Raw genomic sequence first — 24969 nt, 5'->3', positions numbered from 1 at the left:
CCGCTTTAATTTCCTTTGTGTTTCTGGCGATTTCGGTGGCTAGGTAGCTACGAACTTCCGCCAGATTCGCCAAGATCTGCGCGGCGCTAGTATCCGAGAACTCCGATGTCGCCGCCACTCCAGGGCTGGAAGGTGAGTGGGACACTCGCGGGCTCTCCCGTCCGCCATCTTGAGGCGTGGATCTCATGGCGCGGGAGGCCGCGAACATTTCAGAGACCGTGATGCCCTGTTCCGTCTGCTTTTTGGGCTGTTTCTTCAGGGCCCGCTTCTCCATGTCTGTTTCCCCGGTAGCACCCCAGGTTTCTGAGTGAGTTTGTATGCTAAAATAAGCTATTGGCTGTGTGGTCCCAGCGGAGCTTCACATGGAGACGTCCATCTTGCTCCGGCTGCAAACCACGCCCCCCGGGCAGCACTTTTCATGTAACACCAGATCTGTATACTGAAATAAATTGGAGTCAGGAAACCTGGTGTATCTGGTAGCTTTGCTGATCCTTAACTTCTTCCCCTATTTCCATCAATTTTCCCTCTGCCCTTCGCCTACATATATCCTTTAAAACATATTTCTTACTGCAGAAAGATAAAACATTTATGCTGCCATCATTTTATCTGTGTCTTTCTACCAGTCCGAGTGTGTCTCCGAATTTCTGTCTTGCATCTCCCATTGCCCTCACCTGAGTCTGTATATTGGGGTTTCGGGGTAAAGGAGGGGTATTCTGGGGTTTCAGGTTAAAGTGTCTTGGTGTGAGTAGATCGTCAGGACCTCCGTTTTAATAAGAAGTTTCTCTTGCTCTGTGAATGGGCATAAATAAACACTCAGGTTCTGGGCTCACAGGGCCCAAATTAGGCTAGTAGTCAATGGGTCGTGCCTCTCTGAAGTTGGTTACCTGAATTTTTGGGAATGTGCATTCACAGTGTCTGAATAGTGCTGCTTGGTAAATTCCTGCAAATTAAAGGGACACTATAGGCACCCAGACCATATTATCTGAGTGTAGCAGTCTGTGAGCAGTGTCCCTGTCCACCTTTGCTCTGCAATGTAAAACATTGGAATTCCTGAGAAACAGCCATGTTTACATTGCAGTGCTAAGACTGCCTCGGGGGATGTCTACCAAACCGTCACTAGAGGCACTACCTGCTGTTTCACTGAGTTTTTAAGTGTACACCTATCTGCATGAGCATGTCTAGCGTCTTCAGATCCCCCATAGGAAAGCATTGATTAATTGCTTTCCTATTGGGGAAGGCTTAATTCACTATCAAGTGTCACCATCCCCCTCACAATATAGACTCTATTTTCACACACACACACACACACACACACACACACACACACACACACACACACACACACACACACACACACACACACACTTTGTCTACTATATACACACACACACACACTTTGTCTACTATATACACACACACACACACACACACTTTGTCTACTATATATACACACACACACACTTTGTCTACTATATATACACACACACACACACTTTGTCTACTATATATACACACACACACACACACACACTTTGTCTACTATATATACACACACACACACTTTGTCTACTATATATACACACACACACACACACTTTGTCTACTATATATACACACACACACACTTTGTCTACTATATACACACACACACACACACTTTGTCTACTATACACACACACACACACACACACTTTGTCTACTATATATACACACACACACACACACTTTGTCTACTGTATATACACACACACACACACTTTGTCTACTATACATACACACACACACACACACACACTTTGTCTACTATACATACACACACACACACACACACACTTTGTCTACTATACATACACACACACACACACTTTGTCTACTATACATACACACACACACACACACACACACTTTGTCTACTATATATACACACACACTTACACTTTGTCTACTATATATACACACACACTTACACTTTGTCTACTATATATACACACACACTTACACTTTGTCTACTATACACCCTTTGCTCTGTTAGTCTTTTATAAGGTGAAGTCCCTGGTTTATAAGGACACACTGTATGTACATCACACTGTGTTCTAGAGACCCTGTTATTTAATGCATTGCTTGAGTACTCTCTCACTGGGTCCTAGCTCTCTACTCTATGGATGTATAGGACTGATGGGAGTGGTCGCAATGTTTGACCCCACTGCTGAAGTTGTTGCTTGCCCTGAGCTGGCTCCATGCGCAGACTGCAGAGAATAAAGTGCAGCTTGCTCTTCCTGAGTGATCGCTATCATGACTCAAGGGGAAGTGACAGATCAGATGATTATGAGCCTGTGATCTGTCAGTTTCTCGCTCAGTGCAGCAAAGAAAGCAACACACACTGAGCCGAGCGTTTGGTAAGTTTATTGCCATGGATTGCAAGCTTCATGTTCTATTATTCCATGCACAGTAATCCTGCCCTAAAGTGAGAGGTCATTCCACTAATGGAACTGTACAAAGCAAGTATTCTAGTCCAAGAATGCTCGAATCTCTCCATTGTATCTCTCCATTCTATCACCAGGGGGCCTGATTGTATCTCTCCATTCTATCCCCAGGGGGCGCTCTGTATCCCAGCATTCTATCCCCAGGGGCCACTCTGTATCTCTCCATTCTATCCCCAGGGGGCCTGATTGTATCTCTCCATTCTATCCCCAGGAGGCGCTCTGTATCTCAGCATTCTATCCCCAGGGGCCTGATTGTATCTCTCCATTCTATCCCCAGGGGGCGCTCTGTATCTCAGCATTCTATCCCCAGGGGCCTGATTGTATCTCTCCATTCTATCCCCAGGGGGCCTGATTGTATCTCTCCATTCTATCCCCAGGGGGCCTGATTGTATCTCTCCATTCTATCCCCAGGGGGCGCTCTGTATCTCAGCATTCTATCCCCAGGGGCCTGATTGTATCTCTCCATTCTATCCCCAGGGGGCGCTCTGTATCTCAGCATTCTATCCTCAGGGGCCTGATTGTATCTCTCCATTCTATCCACAGGGGGCGCTCTGTATCTCAGCATTCTATCCCCAGGGGGCGCTCTGTATCCCAGCATTCTATCCTTAGGGGGCGCTCTGTATCCCAGCATTCCATCCCCAGGGGCCGCTCTGTATCCCAGCATTCTATCCCCAGGGGCCGTTTTGTATCCCAGCATTCTATCCCCAGAGGCCGCTCTGTATCCCAGCATTCTATCCCCAGGGGCCGTTCTGTATCCCAGCATTCTATCTCCAGGGGCCGCTCTGTATCCCAGCATTCTATTCCCAGGGGCCGCTCTGTATCCCAGCATTCTATCCCCAGGGGCCGCTCTGTATCCCAGCATTCTATCCCCAGGGGGCGCTCTGTATCCCAGCATTCTATCCCCAGAGGGCCGTTCTGTATCCCAGCATTCTATCCCCAGAGGGCCGTTCTGTATCCCAGCATTCTATCCCCAGGGGCCGCTCTGTATCCCAGCATTCTATCCCCAGGGGCCGCTCTGTATCCCAGCATTCTATCCCCAGGGGCCGCTCTGGATCCCAGCATTCTATCCCCAGAGGGCCGCTCTGTATCCCAGCATTCTATCCCCAGAGGGCCGTTCTGTATCCCAGCATTCTATCCCCAGGGGCCGCTCTGTATCCCAGCATTCTATCCCCAGGGGCCGCTCTGGATCCCAGCATTCTATCCCCAGGGGCTGCTCTGGATCCCAGCATTCTATCCCCAGGGGCCGCTCTGGATCCCAGCATTCTATCCCCAGGGGCCGCTCTGTATCCCAGCATTCTATCCCCAGGGGCCGCTCTGTATCCCAGCATTCTATCCCCAGGGGCCGCTCTGTATCCCAGCATTCTATCCCCAGGGGCCGCTCTGTATCCCAGCATTCTATCCCCAGGGGCTGCTCTGGATCCCAGCATTCTATCCCCAGGGGCCGCTCTGGATCCCAGCATTCTATCCCCAGAGGGCCGCTCTGTATCCCAGCATTCTATCCCCAGAGGGCCGTTCTGTATCCCAGCATTCTATCCCCAGGGGCCGCTCTGTATCCCGGCATTCTATCCCCAGGGGCCGCTCTGGATCCCAGCATTCTATCCCCAGGGGCCGCTCTGTATCCCAGCATTCTATCCCCAGGTGCCGCTCTGTATCCCAGCATTCTATCCCCAGGGGCCGCTCTGTATCCCAGCATTCTATCCCTAGGGGCCGCTCTGTATCCCAGCATTCTATCCCCAGGGGCTGCTCTGTATCACATCATTCTATCCCCTAAGGGCCTGATTGTATCCCAGCATTCTATCCCCAGGGGCCGCTCTGTATCCCAGCATTCTATCCCCAGAGGGCGTGATTGTATCCCAGCATTCTATCCCCAGGGGCTGCTCTGTATCTCAGCATTCTATCCCCAGGGGCTGCTCTGTATCTTAGCATTCTATCCCCAGGGGCCGCTCTGTATCTCAGCATTCTATCCCCAGGGGCCGCTCTGTATCTCAGCATTCTATCCCCAGGGGCCGCTCTGTATCTCAGCATTCTATCCCCAGGGGCCGCTCTGTATCTCAGCATTCTATCCCCAGGGGCCGCTCTGTATCCCAGCAGTAATTAAATAAACTCCACAATAGTTACATCTTGGCTATTCTGACTTACGTTTTACCATTTAGATAGAATTCATTCAATTTAGCGTTTTTAGTTGTTAACCCAGTTTGATTTCTGTACTTTTCCTGAATAAATGATACTATTATACCATTTATTGATACTTCCTACAAACGCCTTGCAAGTCTGTTTCTGATGATTTCATTTCTATTGGCAGCCCGCTTTATTTCAGTGAGTCTCCAAAAGCAATCATGGCTGAAAGTGAAAGCCCTTACACTCCCCTCCTACAAGCAATGCAGGGCCCTTTAATGCCAAAGCCGATATCAGGTAAGTGCTTGGTCACAACATTAAACATCATGAAGATGGTCCAAATCTCCCAGTACTACTTCACAGTGATTTTAACTTTTATCCTGAGTATTCAGCATCAGATCTGCTGGTACCACTTCGCAACCACTTCGCAACTACTTGGATGCCCATCTACAAATGTATGTTTTTGTTGTTTTGATTTTTTTTCTTTTTTAAATTAGCTTTTTAATTTAGCTTTTTTGGATGATCAGGGCACATCCGAGTCTACAAATGTGACTTATTTTTTTTTTCAAGTTTTCACAATCAAAATGAGGAGATTTCTTAGAAATATGAAAACATTTAAGGTGGACATTTCTAAATCTTTCTTCATCTACCACTGACCAGGACTTGCCTGTACGTTAATCTAAGCCTCACAGCACACCAACACTCCAGAATTAAGCATTAACATATTTTATTCCAGTGACAAAACCTTGACTATTGGTGTGCTTCGAGAACTGGTTTAACATGTAGCATTGTATGCATTGAGGCTCCGACACGCGATAACGTGCACTGAGGCACCAGCAATCTGTATTGTGTTCTCCAAAGAGCCGCCATCTGCATTGTGTGCCTTGAGGAGTCCTCGCTATGCATTGTGCTTCGGTGATGCCACTTTTCACTGAGCGCTTCTCGTACTCCAAATTGTATGCCTTGAGGCGCTCGCACTCCACATTGTGTGCATCAAGGCACTGACACTTTGCATGGTATGCATCGAAATCATAACGCTCTGACACTTTGCATGGTATGCATCGAAGTGATAATATGGGGCATTGGGGCTCCGGCATGCTTCATTTAGTTAATTTTGAAATTTCTCTCTCTGTCTGTCTTTACTCTGTCTAACCCTCTGTCTTTTCTCCTTCCAGTAACGATGAAGTGTGTAGTTGCTGTGATTCATATTACCAGTATCGTTCTTGGTGAGTGCAATATGTGGTAATCACTCTCTTTAAAATTAAGACATTATAATAAGGGTTGGGATTGTAGAATTAGAGGGGTCCTACCTACGTCCTTGGCTAATAGCAATAGGAGTCAGTTAACAAAATATTGGGATACCCACCCCGTTAGACTACTTATTTGTTTGTTTGTTTCACTTGTTTTTGTAGAAGCTGGCTAACAGAGCTGGCCAATCGCCACACATGGCTGAGGTTTTTTTTTTATTTTGAATTCTTTGCAGGTTGATAAAACTACCAGTGGGCAAAGAAAAGTCTAGTGAATAACCCTGGCTTTCTTTGTGCTGGGTCAGGATGCCAGATTGCAATGAATGGGAGTAGGTAGAAATAGAATCAATTGCCACCCAGGTGTCAAAAGCTGGTGACAAAGCTATTTCACAAACTGGTATCCCCCTACTCCAAAAATGTATAAAACAACATCACAAGAGAAAAGAAGGTAGTAATGTCAAATATAAATATATCCATTAAACTAGAATTCTAAAGCAAATAATGTACATTCAGCAATCCATATGAAGATACAAATCTATAATTTAAATGCAGCAAAGAAGATAAGTCAAGGTGTGATACAGTAACTATAAGGAGAATATCTGAAGTTGTATAAAGACTATAGAACATAAAATGTGAATTCAGGATAGAACTCACAACTTCTATCAACTCTGTTTGCTGTATTCTGACTTTTTTTTTTTTTTTATATCTTCCATATAAATCTGAAGACCGCTACATAAGCCTCACATTATTTCTCTATATCCAAGGCCAGGGATTACAGTGTCCAAGTGATCATTTTGGAGCTCTTTTTAGCTTCTTGAATTGTGGATATGTACTTTATATAATTAAATATTTTGTTTTATTGTCACAGTATTGTACCATTATTTGTTCAAATGAATTGTCATATTCACTAAGGAAGTGTCTACCATATACTTATACTTTAAATGTTGTGTATATATTATATGTGCCACTGCTGTCTTTATTTTATGATAGTGACATTGAGGATTAAATCTAACTGACATCATAAAATCCTGACACTAACATCAAAGAAACCGCTTGTGATTCTCTCCTAACGTTAAAGGAGAACTAGAGACACCTACTGACAAAAAGGGACTGCTCACAAAAGCTGAAGGAATTTGTTCTGCAGATAATGCATGGTAGCTTTTTCATCCCTCCAGAGAAATAGGCAACAAATAAATGCATTTTTTTTAAATGGAGTGTTCCTTTAAATAGCACTCTAACCACTATATCCCCTCCCGATTGTTTAGATTATGATGGAAAGTCTTGTGTGTAACAATTTTCAAGCAAAAATAAATAAATAAAAGCTCTTCTGGTAACTACAACCAGATACCTCTGCTTTGAGGAAGTGAATGTCTACATTAAAGGACCACTATAGGCACCTAGACCACTTCAGCTTAATGAAGTGGTCTGGGTGCCAGGTCCATCTAGGTTTAACCCTTTCAGAGAAACTGCTATGTTTACAAATGGGTTAATCCAGCCTCTAGTGGCTGTCTCATTGACAGCCGCTAGAGGCGTTTCCGTGCTCATTTACACAGTGAGAAGATTCCAGCGTCCATAGAAAAAGCATTGAGCATGCTTTCGTATGGACTGACTGCGCGCGCGGCTCTTGCCGTGCATGCGCATTCAGCCGATGACGTCCAAAGGAGGAGGAGAGTCCCCAGCGGCGAGGGAGCCCGGTGCTGGAGAAAGGTAAGATTTTAACCCCTTCCTCCCACTGCAGCCTGGCGGGAGGGGGGCCATGAGGGTAGGGGGGACCTATTAATACTATAGTGGTCCTTTTAAAGGAACACTCTGGGCACCATAACAACTTTATCTTCACTACCTCCGTTAAAGTCCAAAGCTTGAATCAGGAAGCCTCGGAATGGGAACCTCTGATAGGTTTAGTGCGTCCGCTTTAAAGGAAAACTATAGCATTAGGAATTTATACCTGTATCCCTAAAGCTATAGTTCCCTATTTGCAGAGCAAATTTTAGAATGAAATGATTTACTTACCTTTTTCCAGTGCATAGGCTCGCTCGGTGTTGTTTACCTCTCCAACTCCCACAACATCACAGACGAGCATGACCTGCTCCACAACGGACCAATCCAATGCTCCTCATAGGAATCAATGTTATCCTATTGAAGCTGTGTCATATGACAGAGTTCTACTCGATCGGTGCAGCAGAAGCTCTTCTAGTGGCTGTCATACAGATAGCCACTAGAGGTGGACTTAGCAGGTTTATTTATAACCACAATGGCCTCTTCAGTGATTTGAAGTGGTAATGGTGGTACAAGTATGTATGTGCAGTCTATCTGCTTGAATACTGAGTTATTGCTAATTGTGTGCACCCCCAGTTGCCAGCCCTGAACGCTGTTCCAGACAGCCTATTGTCAATTCTGTGCATATTTTACGTCTGTCGTCAGCGCACACTGCATGATGACAACAGACGTACAAGTCTTCTCCCTTGAAGATTGCTTCCCGCTCTTTCCCTCCCTCCCACCTCTTTCCAGGATGAAAAAAACTGGGATTATCTGCTTCTTTGGGAGAGTAAATCTTATTTAAGGTGTGTGTTTATCTATGTAACAACTGCTATTACTGATATTTTCTTTTATTTTTTTATTCCTATTCTCTTATCTCTTTGGCAGGTGCACTCTTTATAAAGGATTGCCCTGGTCAGCCTTTAATTCCCTATTACTTAATAGTTTGGGGATCAGGGTCCATACTGCTGCTGTGCCTCACCTGTCTTCCCTGTGGGGATGGGAGAGAGCCTCCACGAATCAGCCTTGCCACGCTCTGTGCCCAGGGAGTGTTGTTCCTATTCCTCTTCTCATTTTTCATTGCAGGTAAGTGTCTACAGGTCGGAGGAGTCCTAACTGTGGGAATATAGCAAAGAGCCAAATTTGAGCCACAGGACAGGCATGGATTCACAGAGCCAAGAGCCACAGTAGAGGGAGGACATGGTGTCACAGAGAGGAGAGCCATAGTGGAGGGAAGACATGAAGTTGCAGAGTAGAGAGGCACAGGAGGGATGTAAAGTCCTAGACACGAATGTATTTACCACAAGGCAAACAAGGCATTTGCCAGGGGGGCGCCAAAAAATGCCACCCCAAGCTCCCAGACAAATGCCTTGCTTGCCTTGTGTCCACCTTACTGCGAGTGAGTGTAGCTGTCAGTGTGTGACTGTGAGTGAGTGAAAGTGTGTGTCTTTCAGTGAGAATGGGTGTGCCTGTGAGTGTGTGTCAGTGTGTATATGTCAATTTATGTGTATCTGAGAGTGTGTGCCTGTCAGTGAGTGGGTGTGTCAGTATGTGTCTGTAAGTGTGTGTTGGTTAAACAGTGTGTGCTTATGACTGTATGTGTGTGCCAATGACTGTGTATCTATCAGTGAGTGTATATCAGTGCATGTATCAACAAGGGCATGTGTCTGTCAGTCAAAAAAGTGGCATGAATTGGGGGGTCAAATTTAGATTTTGGGGATCCCCGAATTTAGTCGTGCCTAGGGCAGCACAAATCCAAAATACACCACTGGTCCTAGAGCACACTGGGGTGGGGAGACATGGAGTCATAGCCACAGATTGGGCAGGTGTGGAGTCATAGAACAGAGATACACTGGCAGATGCGGATTCAAAGAGCAGAAGGCCATGGGGGTAAAGAGGAGGATATGGACTCACAGCTGAAAGACTTCAGTAAGCCACACACAGTGGGGACATTTTTATACTATTTAAAGTAGCCTTATCTTTGTCTCCTACAGGTAATGTGTGGATCTATTCTCTGTACCCAGAGTCCTGGGACTCTCCTGAGAGCCCAAAACAATGTAACCGTGTCCTCTACTTGTACGCCTTCTGGATAACCACAATATGTCACATCTGCCTCATGCTTCTTGTTCTGGGATTACTGTGTGTCTTTATCTGTTTATGTGTACTAAAGGCTTCACTAAACTTGAGATCAGGGTGAGACTGAACTTTGACACCACCCTTTCCCCCACTATCCGGTGCAAAAATACTCCTGGAGTGGCACAGATACCCTGTGAGAGTGATGCGACTCCTTAAACTATTATAGGAACTTCCACTAGAGTGACTCCAATCCCTATTAAGGACCTGTTAGGGTGACATGGCTAGCCTACTCAAAGGTCGCTCTAACCTTTCTGCTTTTAGAAGTGCTCAGCTTGAAACGTTGCCCATCCAGAGACATTTGCACTTGTGTGTCAGGGGCTAATTGCGACCGTGGCACATGTGACTTATTTTGTGTACAATGTATGTCTGTTGTCACGCACACAGCGTGCTGGCAGCAGACATACAGGGCTTCTACATTTGTAGGTAGCACCTGCAAGGAGAAGCAATGCATCTCCCCTCCCTACCTCTCTCGCTCTTTCATCTAATGACTCCTCGCTGTCCCTGCCTCTCTAAACTCTTAATCAGCCATTTTCTTTCTTGTTGTTTGTTTTGTTTAACCTCCACCCTGTCCACTCCTCTTCCTGGCTCTACCTACTCTATGATAAAACGTCTCATTGGGTAAAATGAATACCTACCATATTATTGACCCCTTCAGATTGGACTTCTGAAAGGGTGATATGGATACCTACCCTATTATAGGACTTCTGAAAGGGTGATACAGATACCTACCCTATTATAGGACTTCTGAAAGGGTGATACGGATACCTACCCTATTATAGGACTTCTGAAAGGGTGATATGGATACCTACCCTATTATAGGACTTCTGAAAGGGTGATATGGATACCTACCTATTATAGGACTTCTGAAAGGGTGATATGGATACCTACCTATTATAGGACTTCTGAAAGGGTGATATGGATACCTAGCCTATTATAGGACTTCTGAAAGGGTGATTCGGATACCTACCCTATTATAGGACTTCTGAAAGGGTGATTCAGATACCTACCCTATTATAGGACTTCTGAAAGGGTGATTCGAATACCTACCCTATTATAGAGGCACATGGCTATCTAACCTATGATGATAACATTTTCCATATAATTTATACTCTGTGGTAAAGCAAAGTGCCTTTTTATACCGAATGTGATTTAAAAGTTCCTAAGTTACCTTTGTCAGAGAATGTAACTGCTCTATTCCGATGAGCCCAGGTCTGATAAGCTTGCTCACAGTTTAACATATGTAGGTGCTATTGTATGAAACCTTTTTAGGGAACGGTACAATTTTGGTATTTAGTTCACCAAAATTCTGTTTATTGAATAAACCACCATGGCCTCGCCATTCTACAAAATAATGAAACATCTATTTCTACACTGGAATGCATACTAAATACATTTTGTAAGAAAAAAAAATTATATAAGTTCTGTTTTTTTACAATAAATTATGAAATAAAGAGAGTTTATGCAATTTTCATTTTGTGTTGGAAAAGCCAAAAGGGAAATAAATGATAGTGTTACACAGGAGGAGCCTACAGGCATGGTTAATGGGGACTTAGACTACCCGACAGACGTGAGTATTAGAATATAAGATTTGTTTTGGGCCGGACTGCAATTCAGCAGGATTTTGGGTGATTGATCAAAATTACAAACTATACCCAAATCACAAACAAACCGCAAAAGCTATGTCGAACATGGTAATTTTGGTTCTTGATTCTGAGTTCCATGCGTGTTGTCAAAAGAGATGGTTGATGGGGGGAAAAAAGATGATTAATGGCTAGGGGATAGTCACACACAGCCACGGGGTTGTTCTCTAAAGAATTTTAGGTCAATTCAAAGTGAATTTTAAAGGAACAAACGCACCTGGCTCCCCATTCACAAGACCATTTGAGAAACACCTTTTTTTTCAAGTAATTTTTATGAATGGGTAATTACCAATTGTCACCTAGCATCCCTCTCCGAGGCAGTCAGAGGCGTCTTGTTTTGAAGAATCCGAGAGAAGTGGAAGAACAGTGCAGAGCCAAACAGCGGGGGAGAGAAGACTTTGGGGTTAAACCATTCACAAACAGCGTAACCCCTAAATCAAGCCAGGCCAGGTACTTCCTGGAACATAACTCCATTCCAATTAAATTGTTATGGTCAGGGCCGCCACCAGAAATTTTGGGGCCCCTAACTGAGCTCAGGGTCTGGGCGCCTGGGGGCCTGCCTCCAAAACCGCCCACAGAGACCGCCTCCAAATCCCACCCACAGGAATACACACACAGACACAAACACATTTACTGATACAAAAGGACACATACACACTGATACATACTAACAGACACACATACTTATACGCATATAGGCATACATACTGACACACACATACTGAGACATACACACATATACAGACACACAGGCGTACATAGTGACAGACACATACTAACATACATACAGACACACATGCATAAGGACATACAGACACAGACACATTCATAATGACATACAAACAGACATTCATACTGACATACACACATTCATAATGACATGCAGACATACATACACTGACATTCATACATAATGACATGCATACAGATAGACATACATACAGACATGCATACATACATACCTTCATACTGGCATCCATACATTCATACAGACACTGACATCCATACATACACACATTCATAATGACATACAGACATACAGACAGATAGACAGACATACATACACACATTTATAATGACATGCAGACACTGACATTCATACACACATAATGACAGGCATAAAGATAGACATACATGCATACAGACATACATTTATACAGACAGACAGACATACACAGACACACAGCCATACATACAGACATGCATACAGACATACAGACACACACAGACATACACACACAGACATACACACACACAGACAGACATACATTCACACAGCTAATTTTCCAGCCACCCTCCTGTTTCTTACCTTGTCTTTGCAGGAGGGTGGCTGGCTGGGGCTGATGGGACTGGCAGTCGACTGGCTCTCCCTCTTGATTGCCGGGCGCGCGCTCCTCCCGCGCGGAGTGAGCTGGGAGGAAGTGACTACTTCCTCCCAGCAGCACTTGCTGCGGCTGCTTTTTTTTTTTTTAAAGGGGCCCGGTCGCGCTATTACACGGCCACAGCGCTGACCGGGCCCCTGAAGATATGGGGCCCATCGGGTGGCCCTAAGTGCATGGGCCACCCGATGGGCACCATCAGCGTGCGGGCGCTGGTGCAACCGTTATGGTTGTCACCCCCTGATGGCGGCCCTGGTTATGGTGCCCAGAGGTTAAAGTAGCCAAACTGGAAAACTCTCTAAGTCATCAGTTCAGCTACTCTGACCATAAATTTGACATTCACTTTGAATCTCATTTTAGTAAATAACCCAGTAAATGTATTCTATACAAAATCATGCTTTAATCGGCACTGTCATGGCCGAATCCAGTTTGTTTTTTTTAACACCCCTGCCGACTTCACTACATCAAATTGTCCCCCTAGTTACGCCCAAATGCCCCTAAGCCCCGCATCTTGCCTATTTTTTTTTTTATCTTTATGTTCTGCTCCGGACCTAGTTCCTGGGCGCCGCCATCTTTGTGTGGGTAGATGAAGTCCCTGTGGGACATGTCATCTACCCACACTATATAGTGCTGTGAAATTCCCGCGCATGCCCAGTTAAACACTTGGGCATTTGAACAGGAATTTTGTCTATTCATTCGTCAGAAAGACCCATAAATTAATAGAAATTTCAAACAAATGAACGAAGACCTCTTTGTTCGTTCGGTTTATTACAAGGCAGGAGCTATCTGAGCGCACCTCCCTTCTTGTTATATGTAAAAATAGAGGCGGCAGGATGCAGTGCTCCCCGCCACTTCCTAAGCCCCCGTAATAGCATAAGGGAGACCAAAATCTCCCAAATGCTCCTACTCGCTATGTCGCGAGTAGGGGCATGTCTATTAAACAGGCTGCTCACTGTAAAAAAATAAATCCTCCCCCCCAGCCCACACCCATGAGCGGCAGGTGGGGGCCCTAAATTACAATAAGGAAGGGGAAACTTTGGGTTGGCGTGGGGGTCGGGGATGCTAGGTCCCCCCTTCAGTTTAGTAGCTCCCACTCGTGCGGCAAGGGTGGGGGCTCGGGAGGGGGGACACTAGGGTTGATCACCGTTTAGTAGACATGCCCCTACTCGCGATATAACAATCTTTGCTTAGTATTAGTAAATTTGGCTGAAAGACCAATGTAGGTCTTTCAGCCTTTAGGTAGATATTTCCCAAATACCGTGGGAATTAGGGAGTTATCTACTAAGCGGCTGCAAGATGCAGCTGTGGATCGGATTGGAATTTCATTAAAATGAAATTCCGATCCAAACAAAGTCCCGAATTGCGTCCTAAAACGAATGGAGAAACGGTTCTCATTCCGTTAGGACGCAACTCCGGTCGATTTGCCGGCGTTCTGTCTAAATGACAGGACATTTGGGAAAAGTGAAAGGAGGCTTCGTGAGTACACGGAGGAAAGGTGAGAATTGTGGGTAAATTTCTCTGACCACAGGAAATGGAGCAAACTTTGCTCCTCCACTGGTCAGAGATGGTCAGGAGTAAGAAGCCTCCATAAGACAAAATAGTCCCTACTTTGCCTTATGTTTTAAAGAAAATTAGAGCAAACAGGAAGAAATGAAGAACAGATCCTGACAGAGGGAGAGAAGAGGAATCGATTGGGGAAAGGTAGGTTCGGCATGACAGTGCCGCTTTAAATTCAAACACACAAACACTGCTCACAAATAAAACCCTGCAAAAATGCCTGTTTAAGGGCTGCAGAGTGTCAGCACTGGCGTTCAGCATCTCAGCACTGTGCATGGGGGCGTTGAACGTTCCCCATGGAGATGCATTCATTGAATACATCTCTATGAGGAGATGCTGATTGGAGCAGCACAGCGTTTTGCCGTACAATAGCCTCCCAATGCTTTGTTATGGGAAAGCCTTAGCTTGAATCAGATCATCACATTTGATTATCTCAGCCATGGAGGCAGAGAGGGGGGGGACCAGCTGCGGGGAGACCGGTGCAGCGCAGGAAAAAAGTAAGTAAAATACCTTTCTTCAAAGGGGGGCACGGGGGTCTGGGGACCTAAACCGTGATTTAACCACTATACTGTCATGAAGACGTGTATATATATATATATATTTTTTTTTTTCTCATATTAAATTATGTTCTATATATAAATATTTGATGTGAAATGAAAGCCCTGTTTTTTTCTGAATAAAATGATATATACGTGTGGGTGAATTATGGTTGAACAGACATATAGTCAACTTCCAGGTTTGGTCTGGTCACAATATTACAATTGCCTCTGTCCTTAACCCCTTCAGGACGGGTGATGGACGAGGTCCGTCATCCTGGGGATGCCCTTAACGACGGGTGACGGACCTCGTCCGTCACGCGGTAAAATTAACCCCAGATCGCCGCAATCGCGGCGATCGTGGGGTTAATGGTGCTCCGGTCTGCCTCTGCATTAGAGGCAGACCGGGAGCACCGGATCGGGCTGTCCCAGTACATGTGCCTGCTCTGACAGCATGCCAGAGCGGGCACATGTGCTCTGTATACTCACCTCCGCCTCCCTGCACTTCCGGGTTCAGTGTGAAGTGCAGGGAGACGGATCTTCAGTGATCCTGCCCCCTGGTGTTAAAAAAAAAGTTAAATTAAAATCCCACCCCCCCTTTACCCATATTAATAAAAAATTAACCCCTTCCCTGCCAATTGATCACTGACTACAGTGATCAATTGGCAGGGATTACATTTTAATATGATCTGATTTTTTTTTAACCCCTGAGGGTTAATTCTTTTTTTTTTTTAACCCTCAGGGGTTAAATTTATTTTATTAATTTAAATATTTTAAAATTATAAATTTAGCTAGCTGGGGAGGGTGGAAGTTAGTGGGGAATTGGGGGATTTAGTGTTAGGCTAACTAGGGGTTAACGTTAAAAAAAGTTTTAAAATAAGCTTTAAAAAGTTAAAAAATTAAGTAAAAAAAAAGTTTTAATAACGTTTAAGTAAAAAATAAAAAAAAATAAACCCTTTACCCAGTCCAAATAAAAATTAACCCCTTGCCTGCCAGTCTATCACTGCCTACAGTGATCAAAATACAGATCACAGTATTATACTGTGATCTAATTTTTTTTTAACCCCTGACGATTAACTTTTATTTATTTTTTAACCCTCAGGGGTTAAATTAATTTAATTAACTAATTTAAATATTGTATAATTAAATATTTTGCTAGCTGGGGTGGGTGGGAGTTATGGGAAAATTGGGAATTTACTGTTAGTGCTGCTTACTGCTAGTTAGGGGTTAACGGTAAAAGAAAAAGCTTAGAAAAATGTTAAATCTGTAAAAAAAAGTTTTACGAAAGTTTAGGAAACTTTAAAAAAATGAATAAGCAAAACAAAAGTTTAAAAAATAGTTTTAAAAAGTAAAAAAAGTTTTAAAAAGTAAAAAAATACATTTAATAACGCTCATTACCACTACACCTGGTACAAGCTAGCGGAAAAATGATCCCACGCTAAGGTTCAAAATATGCCTTTTGAAATACCCTGGGATGTCTTCTTTAAGAAATGGTATGGCTTTATGGGGTATTTGGATTATATAGCCTGGTAAAATACTCTAAAATGGGACATGGGCACAGCGTAAAAATTTAAAGTTTGAAAAAAATGGAATGGCTGTGTCCCAAATGTGCCCCTCCGATGTCCACATATACCTGGCAAAGGTACATACGGGGGTATTTTTGTACTCAGCCGACATAGCTGAGCAACATATAAAGTATTATAGAGTGGTGGTACACAAAATGTTTGCAAAATATACTGTGCAAACTCACTTTGTGTGTCAAAAAGGCAGAAAAAACGCTTATTACCACTACACCTGGTACAAGCTAGCGGAAAAATTATCCCACACTAATTTTCAAAATATGCCTTTTGAAATACCCTGGGATGTCTTCTTTAAGAAATGGTATGGCTTTATGGAGTATTTGGATTATATAGCCTGGTAAAATACTCTAAAATGGGACATGGGCACAGCGTAAAAATGTAAAGTTTGAAAAAAAATGGAATGGCTGTGTCCCAAATGTGCCCCTCCGATGTCCACATATACCTGGCAAAGGTACATACGGGGGTATTTTTGTACTCAGCCGACATAGCTGAGCAACATATAAAGTATTATAGAGTGGTGGTACACATAAGGTTTGCAAAATATACTGTGCAAACTCACTTTGTGTGTCAAAAAGGCAGAAAAAACGCTTATTACCACTACACCTGGTACAAGCTAGCGGAAAAATTATCCCACGCTAAGGTTCAAAATATGCCTTTTGAAATACCCTGGGGTGTCTACTTTAAGAAATGGTAGGCCTTTGTGGGGTAGTTTGAATTTAAAACTTACGAAGATGCTTGGAAATTGCACATAGGTCCAGCGTCAAAATTCAAAGTTCTGTAAAAACTGATATGGCTTGGTCTCCAATATGCCACTGTAGCTTCACAAAATAGTGCCAAAGACATTCATTGGGGATGTCTTTTTACTCAGAAGACTTAGCTGAGCATAATTTGAAGGTTTTGAACTTAGTGGCACATATGAAATATACAAAATGCCCAGCAAAAATGCAATCCGTATGTCAAAAAATGCACAAAATTATTTTTTACCACATACTTTGGCATATATTGGTGAATAAATGGGGGCATGCTAAGGCACAATATGCACCTTATGATATACCCTGGAGTGTCTACTTTTACAAATGGTAGGCCTTTGTGTTTTTTTTTTTTTGAACAGTCAAACTGTTATAATACCCCAAATGGAAGCATAGGCTCATTAAATCCGTCTCTCAAAATTCTACTGTGAATACTGAAAAGGACAGGTCTCCTGTATGGCACTGTAGCTTCACGAAATAGTGCCATAGACATACAATGGGGGTGTCCTTTTACTCAGAAGACTTAGCTGAGCATAATTTGGGGGGTTTGAACTTAGTGGCACATATGAAATATACAAAATGCCCAGCAAAAATGCAATCCGTATGTAAAAAATGCACACAATTATTTTTTACCACATACTTTGGCATGTAATGGTAAAAAAATGGGGGCATGTTAAGGCACAATATGCACCTTATGAGATACCCTGGAGTGTCTACTTTTACAAATGGTAGGCCTTTGTGGGGGTTTTTGAACAGTCAAACTGTTATAATACCCCAAATGGAAGCATAGGCTCATTAAATCCGTCTCTCAAAATTCTACTGTGAATACTGAAAAGGACAGGTCTCCTGTATGGCACTGTAGCTTCACGAAATAGTGCCATAGACATACAATGGGGGTGTCCTTTTACTCAGAAGACTTAGCTGAGCATAATTTGGGGGGTTTGAACTTAGTGGCACATATGAAATATACAAAATGCCCAGCAAAAATGCAATCCGTATGTAAAAAATGCACACAATTATTTTTTACCACATACTTTGGCATGTAATGGTAAAAAAATGGGGGCATGTTAAAGCACAATATGCACCTTATGAGATACCCTGGAGTGTCTACTTTTACAAATGGTAGGCCTTTGTGGGGGTTTTTGAACAGTCAAACTGTTATAATACCCCAAATGGAAGCATAGGCTCATTATATCCGTCTCTCAAAATTCTACTGTGAATACTGAAAAGGACAGGTCTCCTATATGGCACTGTAGCTTCACAAAATAGTGCCAAAGACATACAATGGGGGTACCGTTGTACTCAGCAGAAGTAACTGAACACATAATAAAACTTTGTACAGGAATAGCACACAACAACTTTACAAAATACACATGAGAAGTTCTTTGTTATACGTTTGTGTGCGAAAACCCCCCAAAAACACAATTTTACTCCAATATTTAGCAGAGGTTGGCGGTAAAATGGCTACGTAGAAAGTGTCAAAACAACCTTAGGTAAATAGCCTGTGATGTCTACTTTATATAAATATATACTTTTGTGTGGCAATTTTGTTTTATTTTATGGCTATTAGGCTTACAAGACAAACATACCAAATTCTAAAATCGCTCCACATAAAAAGTTTATTTTACTCCTTGTGCTTTGTGACCTGTAACTACCAAAAAAAACTGAAAATCCCAGACACATTATATATTCTGTAAATCAGAACAAATAAATGAATTTATTTTTAATTACTTTCCTTAACCTGCACTAATTATGCACACATTATGATTGCAAAAACTGTAAAAAAAAACAATATTTTTCATTTTTTTTGCATTTTTCTGTATTTTTTTATAATAAGTAAGCATTTATATATTTATATGTTATATCAAATTAAAGCCCTTTCTGTCCTTTAAAAAACAGTATATAATATGTGTCGGTGCAATAAATGAGAGAGATGCAAATTGCAGTTGAACGCAAACAGCAAGAAAATGCAAAAATTGCTTGTGTCATTAAGCGTAAGTCAAGCTTCTGAAGCTCTGTCCTTAAGGGGTTAAAGGATCCAAATGAAAGTGTGGCTCTTTGTCCAGTTAGTGTTGGGAGGTATGTCATACTGCTGCACCCAAACCAACACTGCACAGGTTAGTGTATTTTGGATTTCCTGCAGCTACACATCTCCCCTGGGAAAGTACTGCAATCAGCTCCAGGAGAGCGCCATCTTCCTCTGAATGTATCAAACCAATGGAATGCTACGTTACACATTGTATCTGTCGCCTTTACAGCAAACCCTGGAGATTCTATTCAGAAGGACCTCCCTCGCCTGCTAAACCAGCCAATCAGAAACGCCAACCAGTCGGCAAAAAAAAAGACTGGCGTGCCTTGCAGCCAATCAGAAGAACGATCATGTGATTCTCAGCTGACCGAAAGGAGGCAGAGCTGATGTACTTGATTGACAGTTTCTTTAGCCATTCACAAGACGATACGCTACGACTGACAGAGGTATCAGCCAATGGCGAGAGAGCAGAAAAATAGGAAGCTGAAATAGGAGGTGAAGGAAGCAGCTGATCAGAGAGGCAGCCACCATGGTGAGAGTGAGTGAACATTTATGGCTGTGGGCTTGCTGGGGTGCAGCTGCTGGGGCTAGACCTAGAGAAATGCTATATTACAACAAAAATCTCATTTACTGCCTCTATATAGCTGTGTATAAACATCTACAGCTGGCAAAGCATGCTGGGAGTTGTAGTTCCATGGGGGGGGGGGGATTTAGAAATCACATTAATGCTAATGGCTGAGTGTGTAACACAGTGTGTCTAACTGTCTGTAACTGGGATTGCTCTGGGTTTGTTTGACTGTAGTCATTGAAATTTCCAGCAATTCTATAGCTTTAAAAAAAAAAAAAAATGAAATATATATATATATATATATATATATATATATATATAATTTTTCTTTTAAATAAATTTCCCTGAACCTGGCTTTCTCCTCAACTAAGTTGGCATGCTGAGAACAAAAAAATGGTGCAAAGGGTTAGGATGCACTAGTGCTGCCCAGGGTTTATTCAAGGGAACAATGCTAAATACTGTGCAAATGTTTGTTCACAGTGCCTTCTGTACAGTGCCACCAACATGTTGGAAAGAATGGATGGGGGAGCGGTGTGTGACCTTCATGTTAAAACTTGCTTCTGCCAAGCTATAAAGATTTAGGGGTGACAAAGAATGTATAGAGAGTTACGTCTTCTGGCAATTTTGATAGCACAGTGTTTAGATAAAGTTGTATTCTCTGTAGAACAGTGTACATCAATTTAGATGCACTTTAAAAACCCCTTAAGGACCAAACTTCTGGAATAAAAGGGAATCATGACATGTCATGTGTCCTTAAGGGACAATATGGATTGAAAGGAAATGACATGGTAATACGTTGCCGTCTGGCAAATTTGTATAGAGCAAACTCTGGTTTTTAAACTGTTCATAGGCTATCTTGTATATCTTCTCTCTCTGCCTCTCCTCCCCCAACCCCCCCTTTATTTTCTAGACATCTACATTGACACAGGGGTTGGAGCGGATCCCAGATCAAATGGGTTATCTGGTGATGAGCGAAGATGGGGTTCTAGCAGTAAGTAGACCATTTGCTTGAGCCGTTTCCTGTATCATTCTCTTACTTCCTCCATTTCAGTCTCTGCAGCTCTTGCAATTCTCGCATCCCTCTGTCTGCTTTGATTAAAGGGGAACGGTCACTTCCCAGGATTTTAAGTTATTAAAGGGACACTATAGTCATCATAACAATTTTAGTTTAATGAAGTAGTTTTGGTGTATAGATCACTGTGCAATTCTCTGCCATTTAGGAGGTAAATCACATTGTTTGTTTATACAGCCCTAGGCACACCTCCCTGCAAGTAATTTACACAGCCTTCCTACATATTTCCTGTAAAGTGAGAGCTAATGTTTCCTTTATTGCACATTCTGTTTAATATAGGATGTATTGCCTCCTGTTCTGGTAATAGAATTCTAGAGCCTGCCTCCTGTATGTAATTAAAGTTTAATTTGCAGAGCATTATATAAAAACATCTAAAGTAAGTAACATCTGATTTGAAAATGAAACCATTATATTTTTTTTCATGCAGGCTGTGTTACTCACAGCCAGGGGAGGTGTGGCTAGGGCTGCATGTATAGAAACGAGCAATTTTTAAGCTGAAATTGTTTTGGTGACTAGTGTTTAGTGTCCGGTTTGGGTTCCATACACATGACGACCAAACCCCACTATGCGCGGGAACAAGATGTCTGCCACCCAGTGTTCGTCCGTACGAGCGGCAGCCATCCAGCTGACCATTTAGAATGTTGCATTTAACGAGGTCAATAAGGTTAACAAGCGACACACTCCACTTCCAGGTGGTCCAACAGTTCGGTAGTTGGTTCGGCATATGAACAGCATAAGTATAATCCGTTCGGTAAGCCCCATATACCGAACCATATAAGGAAACAGGCACGAACAAAGCCTTTCCATAGTCCTGAACTAAAGTCTAACACAGTCCTGAGGTAAGAGGCTGGCCAGCAGGCCCCTCCAGGAACCTGTGACGAGGTTGTTTGTCAGAGCCACCAATTTGCTCAAGAGACCTAAAGGAAAGCTTCAAATCGAAAGAGGAGATAAGAGGTCAAACTATTGCAGTAATTCTTTCCTAATAATCTTTTATGTCCATCTCTGCAGAGTGCTGGTGATCTGGAGAATGATGAGCGCGTGGCAGGCATTATCAGAGAGATGGTGACTACAGCCTGCAGCTTTCGTTTGGGAGAACAACCACCATTCAAACGCATGAGTAGTAAGTGATGGTGGGGGAGCATATAGTGTCTGACCAGAGTAGGCCAATACATTAACCTAACCATCCAGGTACGATTTAAATGGCCCCAAAAGAAGCAGTTGGTTATTGTGCAATCTTTGCACTCATACCCCAGGATGTTTTTAGCCAGTTTGGTGGTTTTACTTGTCTGGTTAAATCGGCGTGACAAAAAAGCAAACTTCATTACTCCATGGAGCCTCGTATACATCTGAGAAATGCAGCCTTTGACCTTTTAAGCTGTCAGACTGTGGGGCGGCAAGGGGACCATCGGGAACTATAGAATCTCTTTAAGGTGAGGTGATCCTATGCCAACTTGTAATTTCTAGAGATGTACTGGATACCGCACTCACCAAATAAGCCAGGGCTGGCCAGTCCTCCCTTCCAAGATATGCAAAATAAATAACAGATCAGGCACTCCAGGATAACAAAAATAGCAGCTTTATTGGGGCAAAAGCAGCAATGTTTCAACCCTACTGGGTCTTTATCAAGCTCAAACTTGGAATTTCTCACTTTTTTTTTACATTTATTTAATTGGTATTTTAGTATACCTGCCTTTATACACATTGGGGGAGGTTTATCAAAGAGTCCCACTCAAAAAAAATAGGATTGTGTTGGTTCCCATAGTGATTGCTCCAGTTTTATTTTTTTTTTTAGTACTTTAGCCCACTTAAAGAACAGAACACGTTTAGGTCTTACATCCCCCCTGCTGTCTGTCATATTAATGGAGTAAAGGGTAAAACAATATATTTTCTCTAAAGTCCAACACTTGGATACAGGCTGTAGGCAATTAACCGAGCTAGGCAGCTTCTTGAGTCCTTGTGAATGTTTTGCGCAGCCCTCTGTAAGGGCTCTGGGCGCAGCCCTCTGTAAGGGCTCTGGGCGCAGCCCTCTGTAAGGGCTCTGGGCGCAGCCCTCTGTAAGGGCTCTGGGCGCAGCCCTCTGTAAGGGCTCTGGGCGCAGCCCTCTGTAAGGGCTCTGGGCGCAGCCCTCTGTAAGGGCTCTGGGCGCAGCCCTCTGTAAGGGCTCTGGGCGCAGCCCTCTGTAAGGGCTCTGGGCGCAGCCCTCTGTAAGGGCTCTGGGCGCAGCCCTCTGTAAGGGCTCTGGGCGCAGCCCTGTAGCTCATGTCCCGTTTCCTTATTGCTACACCTAAATGCTCTTCAATGAGTAGCCAGTCAGGAAGTGGTCAGGTACATACTGTGGGGGTTAAAGGAAATGCTGACTACACATGTGTTGCAAATGCTACTGAAATAGCAGCATTATTGTGAGGCGTTTCTTTCCAGATAGCATGCCTTCTTAATTCTGAGTGCCCGATCAGGTAGGGAGAATGTTGTGTTTTTTTTTTTTTTTTTAACATGCAAATTGTTAGGGTCATTTTCTTACATGGTGTCTCCTTTTCTCCTTTCTAGTTGTTTTCGGGGAGCATTCATTCCTGGTCACTGTTTCAGGACAAAAGATTTATGTGGTGAAGCGTCATAATGTTGTTCGAGAGCCGATCAGCGTTTAGCCCCCGTTCTTCTGCCTGCACCTATTATTTGCTATTTTTACAACCACATTGTGAATCAAATGAAGTCTGTTTTAAATGTGACTGTTACTTAAAACAACTGTACATGATCCCACAGACGAAGTTATATCTAACCTTGGCCCCTAGCTGATGCCTTTGAATGTCACATCAACGTGATAAATTTAGGACACTTTACAGATGGTTTTTATTAATGTAACAGCCGCGGATACTCCTTGTTGGCACCTCTGTGGCCCATCTCGGTGTGTTTCCAGTCGTCTTCTGGTACGGTCCACTGACTCTTGTACAAGTTGGAGTTCTTTACGTATATGCACAATGTCAACATCCAACCACAATCCAAAACTCCCAAGCTGGGACATATGAGATGGGGGAGAGTTATAAGCACAAAAGAGCGTTGCCGAACGTCTCATAAATCGTAATGATGTGAAGTATCCATTATAAAATTTAATAATGGTTAAATTTCATAATAAAGTGGGCACAACACGATCCCGGTTTTATAAATTAAAAAAAAAAAACACAAAAAAAAAAACTTCAAATAGGTAACCAGTAAAACTGCGTGTATTCACCTTTTAAGCTTTACTTGAATAATAAACACAGACAAGTCTTTGCTGTCTATAAAATACTATAACCTATAAAAAAAAAAATAGGGCAGTATCGTTAAATCACTCATTGACATGACTGTGTTTTAACTTGCATACTTGTATGTGTGTGTTTTTTTTTTTTTTTTTTTATATTTTGACTGTGTACAGAATACATGACTGACTAAATGTACCTGCCAGTGACCCATGCTAATTGGACAATCCACTTCTGTATGTAATGGAGATTACTGTATATTGTACTGCCGCAGATGACCCGTGATAGTTCTAATTGACTGAGCATTGTAGGGGTTGTAATCTGTAGCCTGTTCCTCCTCTGATTTAATTTGTGAATATTGCAGTGTATATAACAAGGACATTAAAAATATTTGGAACACTGGATGTAACTATTCTGCTTCATTAGTGCCTACATAGTAGCAAAATTTATATTTAAAAGCGCACTATAGGGTCAGGAACACAAACCTCTATTTCTGACCCTATAGTGTTAAAACCACCATCTGGTCTCACTGGCCCCCTCTTGCCTCCCTAAATATAGTATAATCTTACTTGTATTCAAGCCTGAAGCTGCTGGATTTGTCCCTGTTTGCCTCAGAACAGCAAGCTGCCTGCTGACATCAGAAGTGTTGTTCTGAGCCAATCACTTTGCTTCCCCATGGGATTGGCTGAGACTGTGAAGGAGGCAGATCAGGGGCACAGCCAGCACAATTCAAACACAGCCCTGGCCAATCAGCATCTCCCCATAGAGATGAATTGAATCAATGAATCTCTATGAGGAAAGTTCAGTGTCTGCATGCAGAGGATGGAGACACTGAATGTTTGGATGCATTTTAGGCAGCCATGACCCAGGAAGGATCTCTAACAGTCATACGA

At 43.0% G+C, this 24969-nt stretch overlaps 2 protein-coding genes across 3 annotated transcripts; both read left to right on the top strand.

Moving 5' to 3' along the window:
- Positions 1-2337: 2337 nt before the first annotated feature.
- On the top strand, positions 2338-9932 carry LOC134601494 (transmembrane protein 272-like). Its single transcript, XM_063445994.1, has 5 exons — positions 2338-2396; positions 4786-4895; positions 5774-5824; positions 8489-8686; positions 9595-9932. The coding sequence occupies exons 2-5, from the start codon at positions 4820-4822 to the stop codon at positions 9795-9797; spliced, it is 528 nt and encodes a 175-aa protein (XP_063302064.1). The 5' UTR covers positions 2338-2396; positions 4786-4819; the 3' UTR covers positions 9798-9932.
- A 9744-nt stretch (positions 9933-19676) lies between these two features.
- LAMTOR4 (late endosomal/lysosomal adaptor, MAPK and MTOR activator 4) lies at positions 19677-24480 on the top strand. 2 transcript variants are annotated; one of them, XM_063445993.1, is made up of 4 exons: positions 19677-19738; positions 20685-20765; positions 21855-21966; positions 23391-24480. In XM_063445993.1, the coding sequence occupies exons 1-4, from the start codon at positions 19736-19738 to the stop codon at positions 23486-23488; spliced, it is 294 nt and encodes a 97-aa protein (XP_063302063.1). In that variant the 5' UTR covers positions 19677-19735; the 3' UTR covers positions 23489-24480. The 2 variants fall into 2 exon arrangements, with proteins under 2 accessions (XP_063302063.1, XP_063302062.1); XM_063445992.1 differs by having other exon boundaries at positions 19712-19744.
- Positions 24481-24969: the final 489 nt, after the last annotated feature.

This window comes from Pelobates fuscus, chromosome 3 (assembly GCF_036172605.1).
Source record: "Pelobates fuscus isolate aPelFus1 chromosome 3, aPelFus1.pri, whole genome shotgun sequence".
Classification (NCBI taxonomy): domain Eukaryota; kingdom Metazoa; phylum Chordata; class Amphibia; order Anura; family Pelobatidae; genus Pelobates; species Pelobates fuscus.
Note: the sequence above shows the minus strand (reverse complement) of the source record. Positions and strands in the feature narration are given on the sequence as shown.

What these genes read in the sequence shown, in the direction of transcription:
- LOC134601494 (XM_063445994.1), top strand. Translation starts at nt 4,820, where the DNA reads ATGGCTGAAAGTGAAAGCCCTTACACTCCCCTCCTACAAGCAATGCAG. An exon ending in AATGCCAAAGCCGATATCAG is followed by an intron (nt 4,896 to 5,773) that starts GTAAGTGCTTGG and finishes TTCTCCTTCCAG; the next exon opens with TAACGATGAAGTGTGTAGTT. An exon ending in CTTCTCATTTTTCATTGCAG is followed by an intron (nt 8,687 to 9,594) that starts GTAAGTGTCTAC and finishes TGTCTCCTACAG; the next exon opens with GTAATGTGTGGATCTATTCT.
- LAMTOR4 (XM_063445992.1), top strand. An exon ending in GCGAAGATGGGGTTCTAGCA is followed by an intron (nt 20,766 to 21,854) that starts GTAAGTAGACCA and finishes CCATCTCTGCAG; the next exon opens with AGTGCTGGTGATCTGGAGAA. An exon ending in ACCATTCAAACGCATGAGTA is followed by an intron (nt 21,967 to 23,390) that starts GTAAGTGATGGT and finishes TCTCCTTTCTAG; the next exon opens with TTGTTTTCGGGGAGCATTCA.